We start from the raw sequence: 16922 nt of genomic DNA, 5'->3' as shown, positions 1-16922 counted from the left end.
CCTTTCATTGACATTTTGTATGGCCAACTTGGTCACGTATATGGAAAACACTTTGAGGTACTTGGTACTTGAAATGCTAATAAGTTTTTCAGAATCCTTTGCTATATGACCTTTTAAACTAGCACACAGAAAGCGAAAGCAAGTGATCGATACAGTCATTTGTTTCAATTGAAGTTCCTATCATCACACAAGATCTGAAGCCAATTATTGTTTATGTGAGGCTCGATAACACGTGACAGATGAAATTTTGTTAATCTCTACGCATTTCTGCGTAAAAACTTGAGTTCTCAACTTACGTATGATCAGCTGCTTAAATTTTCCATAATTCCGAATTTAGCACCAATAACCACAGGACTTGAACTTATCAACACCCGGAAATGAACACATGAATGAAATCAATTAAGTTTCCCACGAGTAGAATGACCAACGGAACTCCTTATCGGTGTAGTTCATAGTTTTTTTCATCAGGATTGTTCCGTATTGATCACGTTTTCGTGAGTTGAGATGGTCGTAAAGTCAGTCGCCAGGACTTTCTGCTCCACTGACAAAATTATGTTGTTGTTTTTTTTCGTCCATTTTCTGCTCAATTTAAATCTATAACGCATAGGTTAACATTTTTCTTAACCTGCGTTGAAATTCAACCCACAGCGTATTTTCAAAGTATTTACTTCCCAATGTAGTAGCGTTTTTTCAGTCCGAATACATGGAAAACCCAACTCTTCGAATTCTACTCCCTCGATTGCAGTGTGCCTAAGCTGCCTTTCTCAGAAATGATGTGACTGAACTCATTTATCAAAAACTTCACTCTTCAGAATAAATTTTAACTTAAGTATCATGGATGCAAATCATTCTTCAGAATCAACCGAAAAATTTCCACACTCGACGGCTCGTGATGCAATACAACCCCCTCCCTCCGCCCCCCCCCCCCCCCCGGATCGTAGAGCGACCAACCGACCCTCCAACGGTTCCTCTCTGTTTTTTTTTCAGTTTGCAGCTGGTTCGGAATACCCGATAGATTGTGTGTGTCATTAATCTCAACGTACTCGAGTTATCAGTTTCGCAGTTGGGCTCGCGAATAGCAGAGCCGCCTGCTTGAACGTCTCGAGAATTCCAAGCCGGTGTCACAATTGTATTCCCTAGTGTGACAATCAGCGAGCTTTCCAGTGTTAAAATTCAGCTCCACCGTCGATTGCAGCAGTGAATTCTTTCGGGAGTCCCTATACCAAGTGCGGGTGCAGTATTGCGGAAATTGTGTCCTCAGTGTTGGATACGAAAAAGTGTCGCCTTTTTGCGGATTACCAGGAGCCCGCGCGTTTGTGCTTTCCCGGAGTTTCCTAAGGAGGTGACAGGAGTTACAAGCCGGAGTTACCGAATTTACGTTTAAGTCACGTCTAGCTTACCGGAGTTACGTCTGACGATACAGAAGTTGAATCAGGCTCCATCGGAGTTACATTTACGTCTACCGGAACTACTTCCTATTCCTACGGAACGCTATAAGTTCGCGTGTGTGATCTTCCGAAGTTTCTTAACGAAGTGACGGGAGATAACAGGAGTTATCAAATTTTCAACTGTTTTGACCGGAATTACAATTTGCTTGACAAGAGACACGTCTGATTTTACCGGAGTTACTTCTGACTGTACCGGAGTTACGTCCATCTGTACGGAGTTACGTCCATCTGCACCGGAGTTACGTGTGCCGATACCGGAGTTACTTCTGGCGTTACCGGAGTTACTTCTGACTGTACTGGAGTTAAGTCCATCTATACCGGAGTTACGTCTATCTATACCGGAGTCACGTGTGCCGATACCGGAGTTACTTCTGGCGTTACAGGAGTTACTTCTAACTGTACCGGAGTTAAGTCCATCTATACCGGAGTTACGTCCATCTATACCGGAGTCACGTGTACCGATACCGGAGTTACTTCTGGCGTTACCGGAGTTACATCTGGTAGTACCGGAGTTAAGTGTGCCTTGACCGGAGTCACCATATCCCTTAGTTACCGACCCAAGTGTCCTTTTCCTCGGAATCGAAATCTATTCTAAGTTGAGTGGGTTTTTCGGATCGCGAGTGAGTGTTATGAAGTCGGGCGGCGTCGTTTGAATGTCGCCTTACAGCAGGGAGCGGGTGTCGGTGATCGCCCCGCGGGGGCCGTCCCTCGTCGTCATCCCGGAGAAGATCCCTTCGTGCCCGACCCCGATCTCGCCGACGGGCGAGCTCCCCGGCGACAACCGCGATGGCGCCCTCGCCCTCCTCTCCAGCATCAGGAAGTTCATCATCAGCAGGTTCGCCAAGATCGGACAGCGCTCAGTCGGAAAACCAGGTTAGTTTGTCGCTTTCTTCTGAAATATCAGAGACAAGAGACCCTCCACTAGTATCTTGGCCATGGTGGAAGCTTTTACTTTCGGGGTTTCAACAATTCCTTATGGACAATTATTAGGGAGCAACAGTCATCACCCTAGTTTCGGCTGTTGACTTACCTACATGGTCGATGATGAGCTTCGGATGACGTCATGAGCCAAACAACTTTCTCAAACGTCGGCCATTTTCGGCTTGTTTTCAAAACGAGACTGCCAACACGTTGTTGAACATCAACCATGTAGGTAAGTCAACAATAGAATGCTGAAGTCCCGAAAGTAAAAGCTTCCACCATGGCCAAGATACTAGTGGAGGATCTCTTGTCTCTGTGAAATATGCGCAGCGTTCTTATAAACGAAGGCGGCGCCCGATGGAAGGGTGGCGACAGGGGGTTTTGGATAAGATGAGGGAGTGCCAACATCCTGATGGGTCGTGGGAGGACCGAGTTTTGTGGCGGTTACGCGTCGCAGAGCGCCAGAGAGCGCTGTGAGAGCGACTCCTGTGCATGTTCTTATAAAAGTCATTTATGAGGATCTCAAAAGGGGTCAGGCTTTCTCATAAGGTAGAAGGACTTCAGCAAAGAAAATCTCAAGCATGCACTGCCGTGCTAAGGAACAACGCCGTATAAACCTTAAAGTGTTGCCGAATTTCCCCAGATAGAACGTGTATTTTTGAGAGAAGCTATGCATGTTTTGCCTTGAAATCTGCAGAGATTTTAGATTGAATCGCGAAAAAAAATTTCTGAAAAATTTGAAGATAAATACTCTCAATTTTTTAAGTCAATTCGGCTTGTATTGAAGGAAATATCGCAACGTCTGAAGGCTCATATGCGTCGTTAGTTCAAAGTTGTTCATATTTTTCCTTTAATTTTTCAGAACATTTTGTTTGAAATTTAATCTGAAGCATATGAAAACGTTTTGAAAAAATTAATATAACACTCCTCCCTAATAACATTCGAATGCTAGTACGGCGTTTTCCTCAGCGCGGCAAAATAGCCACGGCATTTCGTCATCCCTCTGACGTAAGGGCGTATCTCGTTTTTCGTATGAGCCCCAGAAAACATGGGTTTATATGTAAAACAGGGTTCACGTGGAAATTGAGATAGTTCTTACGTCAGAGGGGAGAGGATTTTTCTTGAGGACCTCTGCGGAAGAATTCAAAATCCCGATCTCTCAGTGACATCTCAATAAAACCGCGCGAAAGAAGCAAAAGCAAACCAGGTTTCGTTTTCACTATGTCACGACGATGACACCGAGATCGAGGCGAAAAGTCGTTAATGGGCGGATCTGTCTCGTTTCTTTTGAAGCGGCGCAGGCGCAGAGTATGCAAATACCCACGTTTTAATCGCGAGTTTCGCTCGTTAAAAAGTGTAGCACGAAAACATGATTAATTTTCGGTTAATTGGCGAAAATTGCGAAACTCGCGTCGGGCGATCCGCGAGGTGGGCTCCCGCGTCGGCCTCAGAGAGGTCTTGCGTGGAAATGACGAAAGAAAATCACCCGATCGAATCCTCTCGCGTAATAACTTCTTCTCCGATACACTCTTGCCAAATCGTGTTGTTTTTTCACATTTTTGACAATGCTTCCTCAAGTATTCAAGAAAGGGGGGAATTGAAAGAAAAACTATCGGTGAATAAAATTCAACCTTATTTTGCTAATGTTGGATCCGCAGCTTTACCCCAATACACTCTAGATATACTATCGTTTTGTTTCAAATTTTAATGAATAAAGTGAAATTTTAGTGAATTTTCACTGAATATTAAGGAAGAAAAATCCAACCATTTTTGTTGACGTGGACCATTTTCAGCCCAACTTTAGCCCAATTCACTCTGAATGCGATCGTTTCGTTTCAAATTTCACCGAAGGAAGTAAAATTCCAATGAATTTTCAGTGAATTTTAATGGAAAAAAATTCAACTCTATTTGCTGAGGGTATATCCTCATGCATGTAGACTTCAATTCACTGTGGATTCGATCGATTTGTTTCAAATTTTAATCGAAAACAAGTGAAATTTTAGTCTTTTGATCAATCATTACAAAATATTTATGCCGAAAATCATAATAAAAAATCTCCAAATAAAGTCAGAATTACTGTTCGTAATTTATTAATCACCACCATTGATACAGTTTGCAACATTGGAAACAGTACTTTTGACCTTATTTTAAGATTTTTCGCAACGAATTTTTTCTAAATGGACGATCCAGAGAGTGTAGGTTTCTCTACTTCTTGGGCACACGGTAAATAACGTCCATGAAAATTGCCACGTATGATTTCTGTCGGTGACAATGTTAGTCCTTACAGAGGATTCAGAGTCCTCTGTTTATGTCGCAAGTGTGGCAACAATGGTCTAACTCGAATCCACACCATAGCTCAGCAAAAACTCGCCCATTTCATCACTCGATCAACGTGTTGATCAATAAGCGATCGTTTACGAAGCCGTGCAGTCAGTTAACTGAAATTAAATGACGGTGCATCTCACGTAATTCCGCTTTCTCACGTGGAAATCAACGAGCTTAGTGTATTATTCGGATGAAGTAGCCCATCTTTAGGAGTGCCATCAATTTGAAAAATTTGGAAAAATATGAGACTGCACCAGGATGTCAGAAACCCTCAAAACAGGGGATTGTCAGGGATTTTTTTCCGGCATTAAGGGAAACCTGTGAAAACGTCGTAAAATTCGCGAAAAAATTTCTGATCGTCAAGTGGACCGCGCCAAGCAGAAAGAAACCAAGTCACGTCAGATATCGCCAAATTTAATTGGGCAATGTAATATTTCACATCTGAACGATTGTGCGGAATTTTCTGCACACTACGAAGCAAATTCCTCGACATTTTCAACAAAAATCCGTACAAACGTTCTCTCGTAAAAAAATTAAATTGTCCAATTAAATTTAGCAATAGCTAATGTGGCTCGGTTCCTTTCTGCCAAACGCGGTCCGAATATTCTTGCGAGATCATCATGTTATCACTTTAGAATTTGGAAAATTCGATCTTTGAATCCCAAAGTTGTATCGGAGGAAAAATTCCTCATTCTCATCAACCTCTGCGAGTTTTTACAATTTTTGTTTCAACAGTCAAGGCTGTATGAAGAGAATGAGGTATTTTTCTTAAATTGGATGTACAGGAAGAGAATTGATAATTTCCGTCGAAATACTTAAGAGGTGGAAATCCGAGGGAAATCACCCGGCAACAGTGGCGTGGCGTGCTTTGCGATATATCGATTGATCTGCGTTTTAAACCCATAAAAAAATATCGATTAGTAGGGTGTTCGCAGCGAACACCATAATAATCGATGATTCATCACAGCTTCAAATGGGGGAATATCGATAGATAGGAAAGCACGCCTCACTACTGCCCGGCAACTGGGATTTTTCCTCCAAGTCCTTGTCACCAATATACCATTGAAGCGGCCTGTTTTCACGAGGTTGCGTATTTGTATTTGATTTGGCAGGTTCACATATTTTTTCCGGCGCGTTCAGACGAAAGATCGAATGAACAAAAATACCTCTGCCTTCAGCTGGTTCATTTCTTTGTCTCTCGATTTGACCATTCAATTGTAACCCTTCGTTAAGAACGTCTCATGTTACGAGAATCTTTACTGGTACGTGCCGCTGTCCTTCTAGAAGGATTATCTTTTCTAAATTGAAATTGTCTTCTCTTATTTTGTCGAGCAAAGTATGTTCGCGCTTTATTCGTAGAGATTTGCACTCCCCAGGGAATATGCCTCTATGAATCCACTTACTTAGTTTTTAATCGGTTAAAATGAGTCTTTTGGACGACCAGACGCACACATAAGCAGTATTATGTAAGGACGAATAATTCCTAAGTGTTATTGGTTCGATGAGAATGCATTTGGGCACTAGAGATTCTTTTTCGGACTCATTGTCTTAGATAATTACGAATTGGACGATGGAAATAAGCGAAGAAGCTCTCGCAGTGGAAGAAAAAAAAACACATTGAATCTAAGAGTCCAGACTCTTGAGAACATTGACAAGAAAAAGGACTCTTGATTCAATCAGATCTAAGCTTAAATCAAAAGGAAATCCGCTCAAATTAAGAGGCTTGGTTCTTGATTTAAGCTGAAATCTGATTGAATGAAGAGTATTTTTTTCTTGTCGATGTTTTTAAGAGTCTGGACTCTAGATCCAATGTGTTTTTTCTTCCAGTGCATGTATAACATGCAAACATCTCAGTGGCGAGGCGTATGAGTGTTCATCGATTTTTCCTCTTTTTATGCTATGGTGAAGAATCGATTATTAAGGTGTTCGTTGCGAACACCCTGTTAATAGATATCCTTTTCCATAGATTTGAATGGCAGATCAATCGATACATCTCAAAACACGCCACACGCCACGCTACTGGAACACCTTATTGTCGTTAGTATACGTAGATGGAGAAGTATGTCCAAAAGTAGGTCAAGGTCGAGAAAAATCGAGAAAAATTAAGAACAATACCTGCAGTCAATGTCGGTATACTCACACCAGTTCATTCGTCCAGCTCATAATTATTTCGATTTTGTCATGCATTTTGCAACTACATTCGATTTGAGTAAATTAAAAGTCAACGTAGTCTATTCGAGAGCCTTCAAAGCAATCAATTCAAGAACGGTTGGTCGAGAAGGGCTAAGAAGGCAGTGCCGCCTATTTTAGGCAGAAACAAGAACGCGAAACGCGTAAATCGCTCTCAAAAACGATACAAATTTTCAGCGATGAAGCTGATAAATACCGACCATTTCATGTTTTTTTTTAAAAAAAAAAAGCCATCCAAAATTTTCATGAATTACTATCAACGGCTTGTAACATCAGGCTTACTTACTTTTGTCGTACTTGATTTGAGTGAGGAATTCAACATTTTAAAATTTTTCGAATTTCGTCAGTTGGAGGCACCGAAAGAGTAGTGAATGTTTCTCCTGAGGAGATACTGAATTTCTAGGGAATGTACTGAAAACTACTGTATAAGTACTGATTTTTGGCCAGCCTGTTATAGTAGACACCCTGAATTGCTAAACCAATCCGTCTATCCATCATTTTTGATATTTTGGATTACCCCTTAAAGTAAGTGTTAAAGTATTTGAATAATTCGAAGTTAAAATTGAAATAAACGGACTTGTGGGTTTGAAGCTTTCGTGGTTGTCATCAACAGGACTGGCTTCGAGAACAGAACGGCGCTTTCGTAACTCTTTAATAAATTCTTCATTTTGGAGTATTTTTCATCCGTAATTATTCTGTTGAATAATTCATCACTGCTTACATTGTTTTGACTCCGAATTCCGTTTTTCTGTTCAATCGACTCATTCTGTTTTTCCAAGCCTCGGTTTTTGTTCTAACGAAGCGAGAACTAACCTCATTATCAGGGAGGACAAAGCTCGGCAAATGAATTCGTAGCGCTTCTTGTCAGTCATTTGTCCTCAGCCTATACTCGCGAACAAAAAAGGCTTTAAGAACTAGGTTCAAAAATTTATACCGCCTCGTATTTGAACTTTATTTCTTACCCGCCATCCCTCTTTTCAAGTGATACGACTTGCCTCCTTTTACCAGCAGGAAAGTCCTTTGGCTTTCTCATCAAAGTTGTATGTCATAAAGCTATCGAGCTTTTATAACTCCTAGTCGAAAGTTTTGTCCTCTTATCGCACCAAGTTATCCATTCTCACATAGGGACTTCTTGTCCCCTTTGTGACGTATATCATCTCTCAGTTCAGCTTTTTAGTTCGATTTGAGTAAATCAGCAAGAAGTTCTAAATTTTCAGTCAGATTTTTACGTTTCTTTAAAAGTGCAGTCGATTGAGATCGTTCACGGAATTATGAGTCATTATTGCCTGGTATTAAATCCAAAAGAGAGCTTTGGTTGAGTTGGGTCCAAAAATCAAGTGTCGAAAGTCGGAATGACTTCTTCTCATACAAAACCACGTTTTTAGAAATTTCTAATTCTAACCTTTATTGTTCTGACAAGTGTTGATTTATTTAGGAGATCTTGCCAAAATGTCCAGAAAACATTCCTCCAAGCAGTCGTCCCTAGAAAAATTTCCGTTCTGAAATTTTTACTTTACTAAGCTCTCTCACTTATGGGCGGTCTCAAACGCCTCAGAACCTCCATATTCTTAGTATTTTCTTATTTGCCTGATGGTTCTTCCTTAGTCGGGTCTCCACGTTTCTCAGTCCATCAAATAATAATTTGATTGAACTCGCGTATAGTATCGCGTTACCCCCGGTTATTTCCGGTGAACCCGGGGATCGCCCCGTTAATTGCGGTTGTTTATCTCGGCTTTGCCTCCCCCTTCTGCGTTGCAGAATTCATTCATGATCCACCCTCGCTTCTCTTCCTATTCGGTGTTGCCCTGTTTGGCGGAGGATCCTCGTATTTTCTCAGTGTGACGCATTTTGAAATGGACGACTTTTTATCGAGAAACGGCAACCTCGTCGATTCAGCATCCTCTGGCAACTTACACTCTCCACCCTCTTCCTCCTAGACTATTTTTTATTATTTTGCCGAAGATCTTTTTTCTCGATATTGCATGACAACCCTACGGGTCTTACAAAACGCAAATTGGCGGGAAGCATCAGGATGCGGCGATATCAATCCAGTTGCATTTAAAATGATGCACTGAAAAAAAAATCTCGGTGTATTTACTAAGAATAGGGTAAAATTACCAAGAATTCAGGGTTCTATTTGATCCCAGTTTTTTCTCGGTAAAATTACCATTTATGGAATTGGTAATTTCACCGAGAAATCTCGCTAAAATTATTGAGCTTTCTCGGTAATTTTACTGGACCCTGGAAAAAACGCCAATATTTTTATCGACTGTGGTAGAGTTACCGAGATAAAATGGCAAAGTTACCGGGAATTGATCACCAATAAAAGTGGTATTCTTACCTGAAAAACAGTAAAAATACCGGTTTTTAGGTAAGCTTAACAGTCTGTCGTGGTAAAATTACCAATAATTTGTAAAAAAAAAGTGAGATGGTAAAGGTACCAACGGACCTTGGTAAAAACGCCGAGAATTTTTTTTCAGTGTGGAAGGGAAGCTTGAAGAGTTGAGACACGAAAAAGATATCTACGAATTGGACTACACATTGCTATCAGGAACTATACAATGTCTGGCTCAATTCGGGAACAACATACGCTCCATTAGTTTTCGAATTGTAAGTGTTTTTACAAATGAGCCAGAAATTGTAGTTCCCAATTCCTAAATGTAGTCCAATCGAATTATTGCTCCTAAAATCTGACCGCTGGCTACTTCAATCGCTAAAATACAACCGGTACTCCCTGCTCTCTCACCTAGAACTTTAAACCATCATAAAAGAAATTTGAATCCACCACTACACTGCCGTGCTAAGGGAGGACGCCGAAACATTTGAGAGTTGCCAAATTTCCATCGATAAAAAATTAATTGTCGAGGAATGTTAACGTTAAGAACATTTTTCCTTAAAAGTTTCAGGAACTTCAGGTGAAATTGCAAATGAAATTATCTGAAAAAAATCGGTCGAACAGTATTCATAAGTTTACCAGGGAATTTGCGTGCTCTCAAAGGAAATTTGGCAACTCCTGCAGGCTCGTACGGCGTTTTTTCTTAGCACGGCAGTACACGTCCTTTTTTGATCAGTAAAAAGTCGTCCGCCCTTTTAAATTTCACCGAAAAAGTCAAGGAGTCGGTCACGGTGCCCCGCAAAGTCGCACGAAGACACAATGCGTCCTGCACGCACACACACTACCAATCACGTTCTCAGGAAGTCCGATTCCGGACCTCGACTCTCGAGAATTCCCCTAAAAAACTCAGCCTCCGTCCAACCGCCAACCGGTCCACAGGAATCAGCCTCACCCGTGTCCGACCGCACAAAACTATTAATCCGAAACACGACTTAGGAGTCAGCGACAGGAAGTGGTAAGCCCTCGCCGCCGCGGACCCCGTCTCGGGGGGGGGGGGGGGGGGGGCAAAGCTTTTCCCGCCACAAGCGGCGAATCAACCCAAAGCTCGCGTCGCTGTACCCACAAACCTCTTTCCTCATCGGTCTCGGCTGTCTTTCTTAATTTCCTTCCTACCCGGAGCGCACGCTCTCACACATCTCGCACGGACATGTCTCAATATACGCCGGCGCGACGTTGCCGAATATCGCGGATTTTCCCCGCGGAAACGGTGCCGGAAACGGTGCCGGAAACGGAGATTCGGCAACGTGGCGTGAGAGTAATGAGCCCGCTCGATTTATCTCGGAAACTGATTGGTGTGTCTGGAACGAAATGGCGCTGCCTTAATCTGCGGTTTTGGACCCCGGCGCGCGCCACCTTCGTACGAATTCCACGTGAAAAATGGTGTTTGTTTTGCTATTAACACCGGTGTAATCCAGTGGCGTGGCGTGCTTTGCGATAAATCGATTGGTCTGTCGTTTAAACGTATGAAAAAAGTCGATTATTAGTGCGTTCTCAAAGAACACCGTATTAATCGATTCTTTACCACAGATTCAAATGGGATTATATCGATAGTCGATTGTGATGCCTCGCCACTGGTGTAATCGTGACAGGAGTCGGTCACCGCTAGGTTCAGGAAAAACGCTACGAGCATTCGAATATTGCCAGATGTTCTCTCGATAAAATATTTATTTTTGAGGGAAGTTATGAATGTTAGAACTCGTGAATTTTTGGTAATTTAGAATAAATCGTGAATAAAATTCTCTGAAAAATTGGAAGAAAAATATTCATAAGCATCCCTGAAAATTCGCATTTGATCAAAGAAAATTTGGCAATATCCGAAGGCTCACACAGCGTTCCTCCTTCAACGGTCGATATGGTTTCCAGCAATTATTGCACTGTTTACTTGCGGAAGGGCTCGAACGCAAAAAATCCATAAGCATTGGAAATCTTGATTAATGGAGAAAGCCAAATCCCAACATGTTTTTGGCGCTTGTTTCTTTAGTAAATAAACGGTTCATTGAAGGATTTGTCTCGATCATGTAGACGCCTCAACACTTTGTACAAGAGCACATTGTATATCACGGATGAAGGGGTCAAATGACGTTTGCAGGAAAACGTGTCTTAAATTGAAAAAGTACTTAAATCTATTAGCATTTATGAATTCGAATATTGATGCGGGAAAAAGGTCAGCCGTTTAAATCGTTTATTTTATGATTAGACAAACGTCACTTTCTGTTTAATCGCAAAATATACGATGAGCAAGCTCTTGTAATTTATTAAAGTTAGATTTACCTCCAAATAATAAAATCCGATTGAAGTGTTTTCGCGGTTTTTCCTTTCAAAAACCTCATCTATTTTATTTATCTGCATTTTTACAAATCGAGAGAAAGTTATTTGGCCAGTACCTGTGCGATATAGTTGAATTGTAAAAATATTGTCAGAACTGGTGCTTTTAGCCGCTAGAAAGTGTGTTTTGCGAAATCACAGTGACTCAACTCCTAACATTAAAAACCGTAGAAAATATGGCCTCCATCCAAACAGCCTCATACATGATGGTTGAATGTTATTAGCTCCTTGCCTTGCGGCGTAATCTTTCATCCCGATTTTATTACATAAAGCGAAATTGCTACCGCATTCGGTATCTTGATTGTTCTAAGATTACCGCTGCGCGTGCGTGGGTTGAATTAGGATTAGCAGAGAACAGCGCGATGAGCGATGATGTCATGCGAAAGTTTATTTAATCAGAAAGTATTTTAAGTCAACGTTCCTATCTCTTAAATTAGAGGTTCCCACACCGTATTTCTTTTAGTATTTCGTAGTGCGTATGTAATACATACTCCTTGAAGGTAATAATACCAATTTGTTTGGATCCTCATATCTTTCAGATCTTGCACAAATTCGTTAACTTTATGTGGAAAGTCGTTTGATCAGAAGTTATTTGTCAATTTACCGTTGCCAACATCTAGCATTAGATATAAATCAACTCTTATTCGAAAAATTTGCGTTTTTACATCTTCTCAGTCTGTACTAGAATCATTAATTTTTTAATACATTTTTCGCTCGTGGGGGGCAGATTTACGTATCTTGACTCGATCATTGGAAACAAACATATCGTTTCCAAATAATTAGTATTGATTTTCACATAAATGTCCATCCTCATTGATTACACATTTGTGCAGTACTCATAAATTCTCTAAGAAACATTCGGTTTATGAAGAAAATTCTGTTGCGGAGAAACAGACTTGATCAGTTTAGCGAGGGACTCAATTTTACATCTAGGATGAAATAGGAGAGAGGTAGTTTTGAACTGCCGTTGAACATGGGGAAACACTAATTCCTCACCCATATCTACGAGTTAATTTTGGAAATTACAAATTTGTTCAGTCAACGAACGATTTTATGAAGAAACACTTGCTTTGGCATCCAACGCTTCATTTCTTCCTACCCTATAGTGGTCCATTTCACAATGCGAATACTTTTTTAGAGATGAAAAGTAGTGAATCTGGAAGGAGTTGGGTTTTCGGATCCAGAAACACGGTCTCGAATCCGACCGCAAGTTTGAATCATAAATGACCAAGTTGTTTTCAAAAGGTATTATGTCCATTTTTAGATGAACAACAAAACGATTGGGTTCATATACATCCCATGATTCATCTAAAAATTCACTTGTTCCTTTTTTGAAAAAGAAAAAAAAAATGTTCAAAATTAATGAGAGGAATGCGCCGGCGGGCGTTCGTTGGCTCGTTTCGGCGCACGTCTGATGATAGTTTGTATTTTTAGTTCAAGATGATCCCCATTATTCATGTAACTTTTAGCTTTCGTGGCTCGCAAGAAAATACAGTTACGTTCTTGTGTTCAAGGAGCGACGGTTTTTTTCACACGTTCACTTTTTAGGGCAGGTTCCCGCGCCGCCGCCGTCAAACATCTGACACCTCGGACGAGGCTCGCACCCGGAACCTCCTAATCCTAATCCAAGTGCATTGACCATCCCACTGCCATGATAAGGAAGAACGCCGTATGAGCACTTGAATGTTGCCAAGTTTACCATAAGAAAATATCTTTACTTTATATTTCTTTTATCTTTTACTTTTGAAAGAAGTTTCAAATATTATATCTTTTTAAATTTTCAGACTTATTATCTAATTAGAAACAGCGTATGCACCATTAGTTTCCCGATGCACTTAAGTGTTTTTATAGATGAGTCAGAAATTGAAGTTCCTAAGTGCGAAATGTAGTACATTTCGTCCATCCTTAGTAACTTGCGTTTTGTCAAAGTATTCATCCGGCATCTGCATACCTTAAAAAAACTCAATTTAACGTGAAAGTTTAACCGAATTATGTCCTAATCGTACGTTTCTTGAAGCACAGTTAATGAAAATGAGTGTCCCACAAGGCCAAGAGTCTGTTTCTTAATTTAGCGACCGATTGAAGTAAAACACAATTTTACTATCAACTGAATTGTTCATTACCTTACGCAACAGCCAACAAGAGGGTTTTAATGTCGTGGCGCCACGCTGCGTTCGGATTAATAAACGGCCATGACAAGGAAAATTGTTTCCGTCGCAAAGAAAATGTATAATGAAATCAAACAATTCCATCACACCCGTTCGGAAAAAAATGAACCTTGACGCTTGCTCACCTGGGCCTAGTCCAAGGTCCATGGCTCTTAATCGTCTTTTCTTTCATACAGTTATTCCTCATACTAATAGTATCCTTTATCTTATTTCTGTGAATGATTTGGCCGTATTTCGAACGGAACTATGTGCATCATGACTTAAGCCCTGTTATATATACATTCTCGTGGATTTCGGAGCTCATGTCTTAACGCACATAGTTCCTTTTGGCAGAAATACGTCCATTAATCGTTTGGATTTGAATAATAGACCGACTGGATTCGGCAATCCTGCATTCAAGATCTATGCCGGCCGGCTGTTCTGATCGGCTTCTCTGGTCCAGGTTGTCAGACAAGCCAGCGAATCGACGGTACACCATTTAAAAATCAAGGAATTCCTGCACAATTTGACAATATCGTAAGATGCCCTGTCCAGCCGAAACGACCGGGCCCTGGACTCGGACATTACCGGCATCCGGCCGGCCGGCCCAGCGACTGCCTCCTGGTGCGGTAATTAGCGTCCAGTCCACTTGCCGGAGCTTGTAAATCTGGAATCGGTTGGAAGCTTGGACCTCATTTCGGACCGGCTTTTGATGGGCAGGTGGGAAAAGGAGGCGCTTGCTTCTCGTGTCCATCATTTCGTCTCAGTTCTGGAGCTTTATTACTGTTGATTTGCTGTTTAAATTTACCCATCCCTCAGCCGGGTGCGTGGAATGCATCAGCGATGCGTGAGCAATTGAGCATGAGCATCCATATCCAGAGCGCCTTCAATTAGCCTCAGTATGCAACACGGTTAGTCTTCGTGCAGTAATAGATGTATCTGTAGGTGCTATTTTTTTTAGCAATTCGCGGGGCGCATTCTTCCCTTCCTTGACTTAAAGCAGCCTCTTACCTGTTTCTCCTGTTCTCCCACGACTACGCCAGTTTCGTTCCATGGGATAGTGCCAATATATGTAAAAATACAATGTCTGTATAGAATCATCGGCTTTTTTTGGTCATCCATTTGAGTTCAGCCGCGTTTTGAAGGGTAAATAACATTTGAACTTCAGTTTGCCATAGAGATAAACTATTTCTGACTTATTACCAATGAAACTAATGGCACACAGACACACGTAGTTTCATAACTGTGCCAGAATTTGAAGTTTCTAATTGCAAAATGCAGAACATTTGATGTTCAGTCACAGACTTGTATCCTCCGTTAACTTACGGGCTGAAGACAGCAGGAAGTCTCACAAAAAATGAAGAAATTAAATTTTTTTCGTTCATCACGTTCATGTTGAAAACGAAAGTTAAATTAATGCACTTTTTACACATTAAGCACATGAACGTAGCTTTTCCAAGAAATCGGTCGATGACCGTGAAATTCCAACGAAAATGAATAAGGCTTTTCGCGTGTGTTATGCGATCCTAGAATATCGTAGGAACCACCATCGATGAGGATGATTCCAGAGATGTGCTCTTACGAAGCTTGTCTATCTTGTTTCAACCATCGAATCGAGTTATGTTGTTGAACGAAGAGTTATAGGACCCGTTCCTGCTGAGCGGAGGAAATTACCGAATATTTGAAATGTTTCACCCGGTCAGAATTTGAGTTACAGGTGAACCGATAAATAAACAAGAATGACCGGGCTCCTATCTAGAAGTTGACATTCCTCCTTTGCCGAAGATGCGCAAGTTTCGAAGAGGCTTTGTTTTGCCGCCGAAAATACTTCGAAGAATATTCCAAATGGAATATTTATGATCGAGGACTAAATTTTGGTTCGTTTTCTGTTGAAGCGCCTCCCTTCCTAAAAGAGAATAGGGTGCCCTTGCACCTGTCGGAGTGACCAACCTGCACATCCTTGATGCATCCTAAGGAAAAACGCCGTAAGTGCCTTCAGGCGTTGCCAAATGTTCTTTGATAAAAAACGAATTTACAGAGAAACTTGTGAGTATTTTTCTCCCAATTTCTCAAAGAATGTCATTCGCAATTTATGCCACAGTACAAGACAAAAAATTCATAAATTTCCACAAAAATGGAAGTTTCATAGAGAAAAATTTGGCAATAACCAGATGTTCTTACGGCGTTTTTCCCTAGCACGACGAGTTGAGTGTTTCATATTTCAGGGCGAGTTGATTATAAATTCGTGGCTATTCGAACGCAGGATCCCAATCGGTTTAGGTTGTTAGTTGTGATGACGTCTCGGCGAATTTAATGCACAGCTGTACTGATGCGGTATGTCTGTCAGTGCGTCATCAAATTCGAAAATGCTTTTACTCCGAAGCACTCTACCGCGGATTGAATGCGTATTCAACCCACTCGCACGACACGAACGTCTCTTACCTTTTTATGTTGATTTCTGGCGGATGCGCGCAATTTCGCATTCATACCCATCTCCACGACGTAGCAGTCATAAAGTAGAGAAATTTCAAAAAGTCAATCGTCGTAAGGTTCTTCATGACGGTATTTTACGATTATTATGGTTTCAAGATGAAGGTAATTCGGAGATGAGTAGTCTCCGCAAAAAATCAACCGGAGGGAATCATAAAAATCATGCTTCGTTTATGAAGTTAGTTGTCCTTATTCATAACTAGCCGCTGTGGCTCGCTTCGCTCGCCTCGCGTCTAGCCGGGGGCTCCGCCCCCTGGACCCCCGGTCACTCGCTTCGCGAGTGACTTACGGCTCGCAAGCGAGCCGTATTCCGTGCCGTAAATGCAAAAAGATGATAAAGTAATGTTATCCTATAAGAACTCTTCTGAATACATGAATACGAGAGGCATTCCTTCCTAAGTTCCTAAATTAGTTTACCTGTTTTCAGTTCCGTAATGATTTTCCTTGTAAATTTTCAAAAGAAAAACGAAATTACGCGAAATTGCCAAGAAGCATTATGGATAGTTTTCCTGTAAGGGATTTTTCTTCGAGGGGGGGGGGGGCATTAACTGTGAGTTAAATAAGGCGAAGTCCCTCCGGAATATGACAATGTAAGCCCTGCGCACTTGGTATTGGCCAGGAGGAGTAGCTCACTGGCGTCCTCCAGGACTCCAGCCAACACCACCGTCGGGTGGCGCCAGT

At 41.4% G+C, this 16922-nt stretch overlaps 1 protein-coding gene across 4 annotated transcripts in view; it reads left to right on the top strand.

The window, feature by feature from the left end:
* trc (Serine/threonine-protein kinase tricornered) overlaps positions 1-16922 on the top strand; it is a 330131-nt gene that overhangs the window by 42599 nt on the left and 270610 nt on the right. For 3 of the 4 annotated variants that reach the window (XM_019058796.2, XM_019058797.2, XM_072300288.1), the window contains exon 2: positions 988-2321. The exons of the other annotated variant lie outside the window; for it this stretch is intronic. In XM_019058796.2, coding sequence (XP_018914341.1) covers positions 2102-2321 — 220 coding nt within the window. In that variant the 5' untranslated portion in view covers positions 988-2101. The remainder of the gene's footprint in view (positions 1-987; positions 2322-16922) is intronic. 4 annotated transcript variants of the gene reach the window in all.

The sequence above is a fragment of the Bemisia tabaci genome, chromosome 5, assembly GCF_918797505.1.
Source record: "Bemisia tabaci chromosome 5, PGI_BMITA_v3".
Taxonomy (NCBI): Eukaryota; Metazoa; Arthropoda; class Insecta; order Hemiptera; family Aleyrodidae; genus Bemisia; species Bemisia tabaci.
This window is presented reverse-complemented; position numbering and strand designations above follow the sequence as displayed.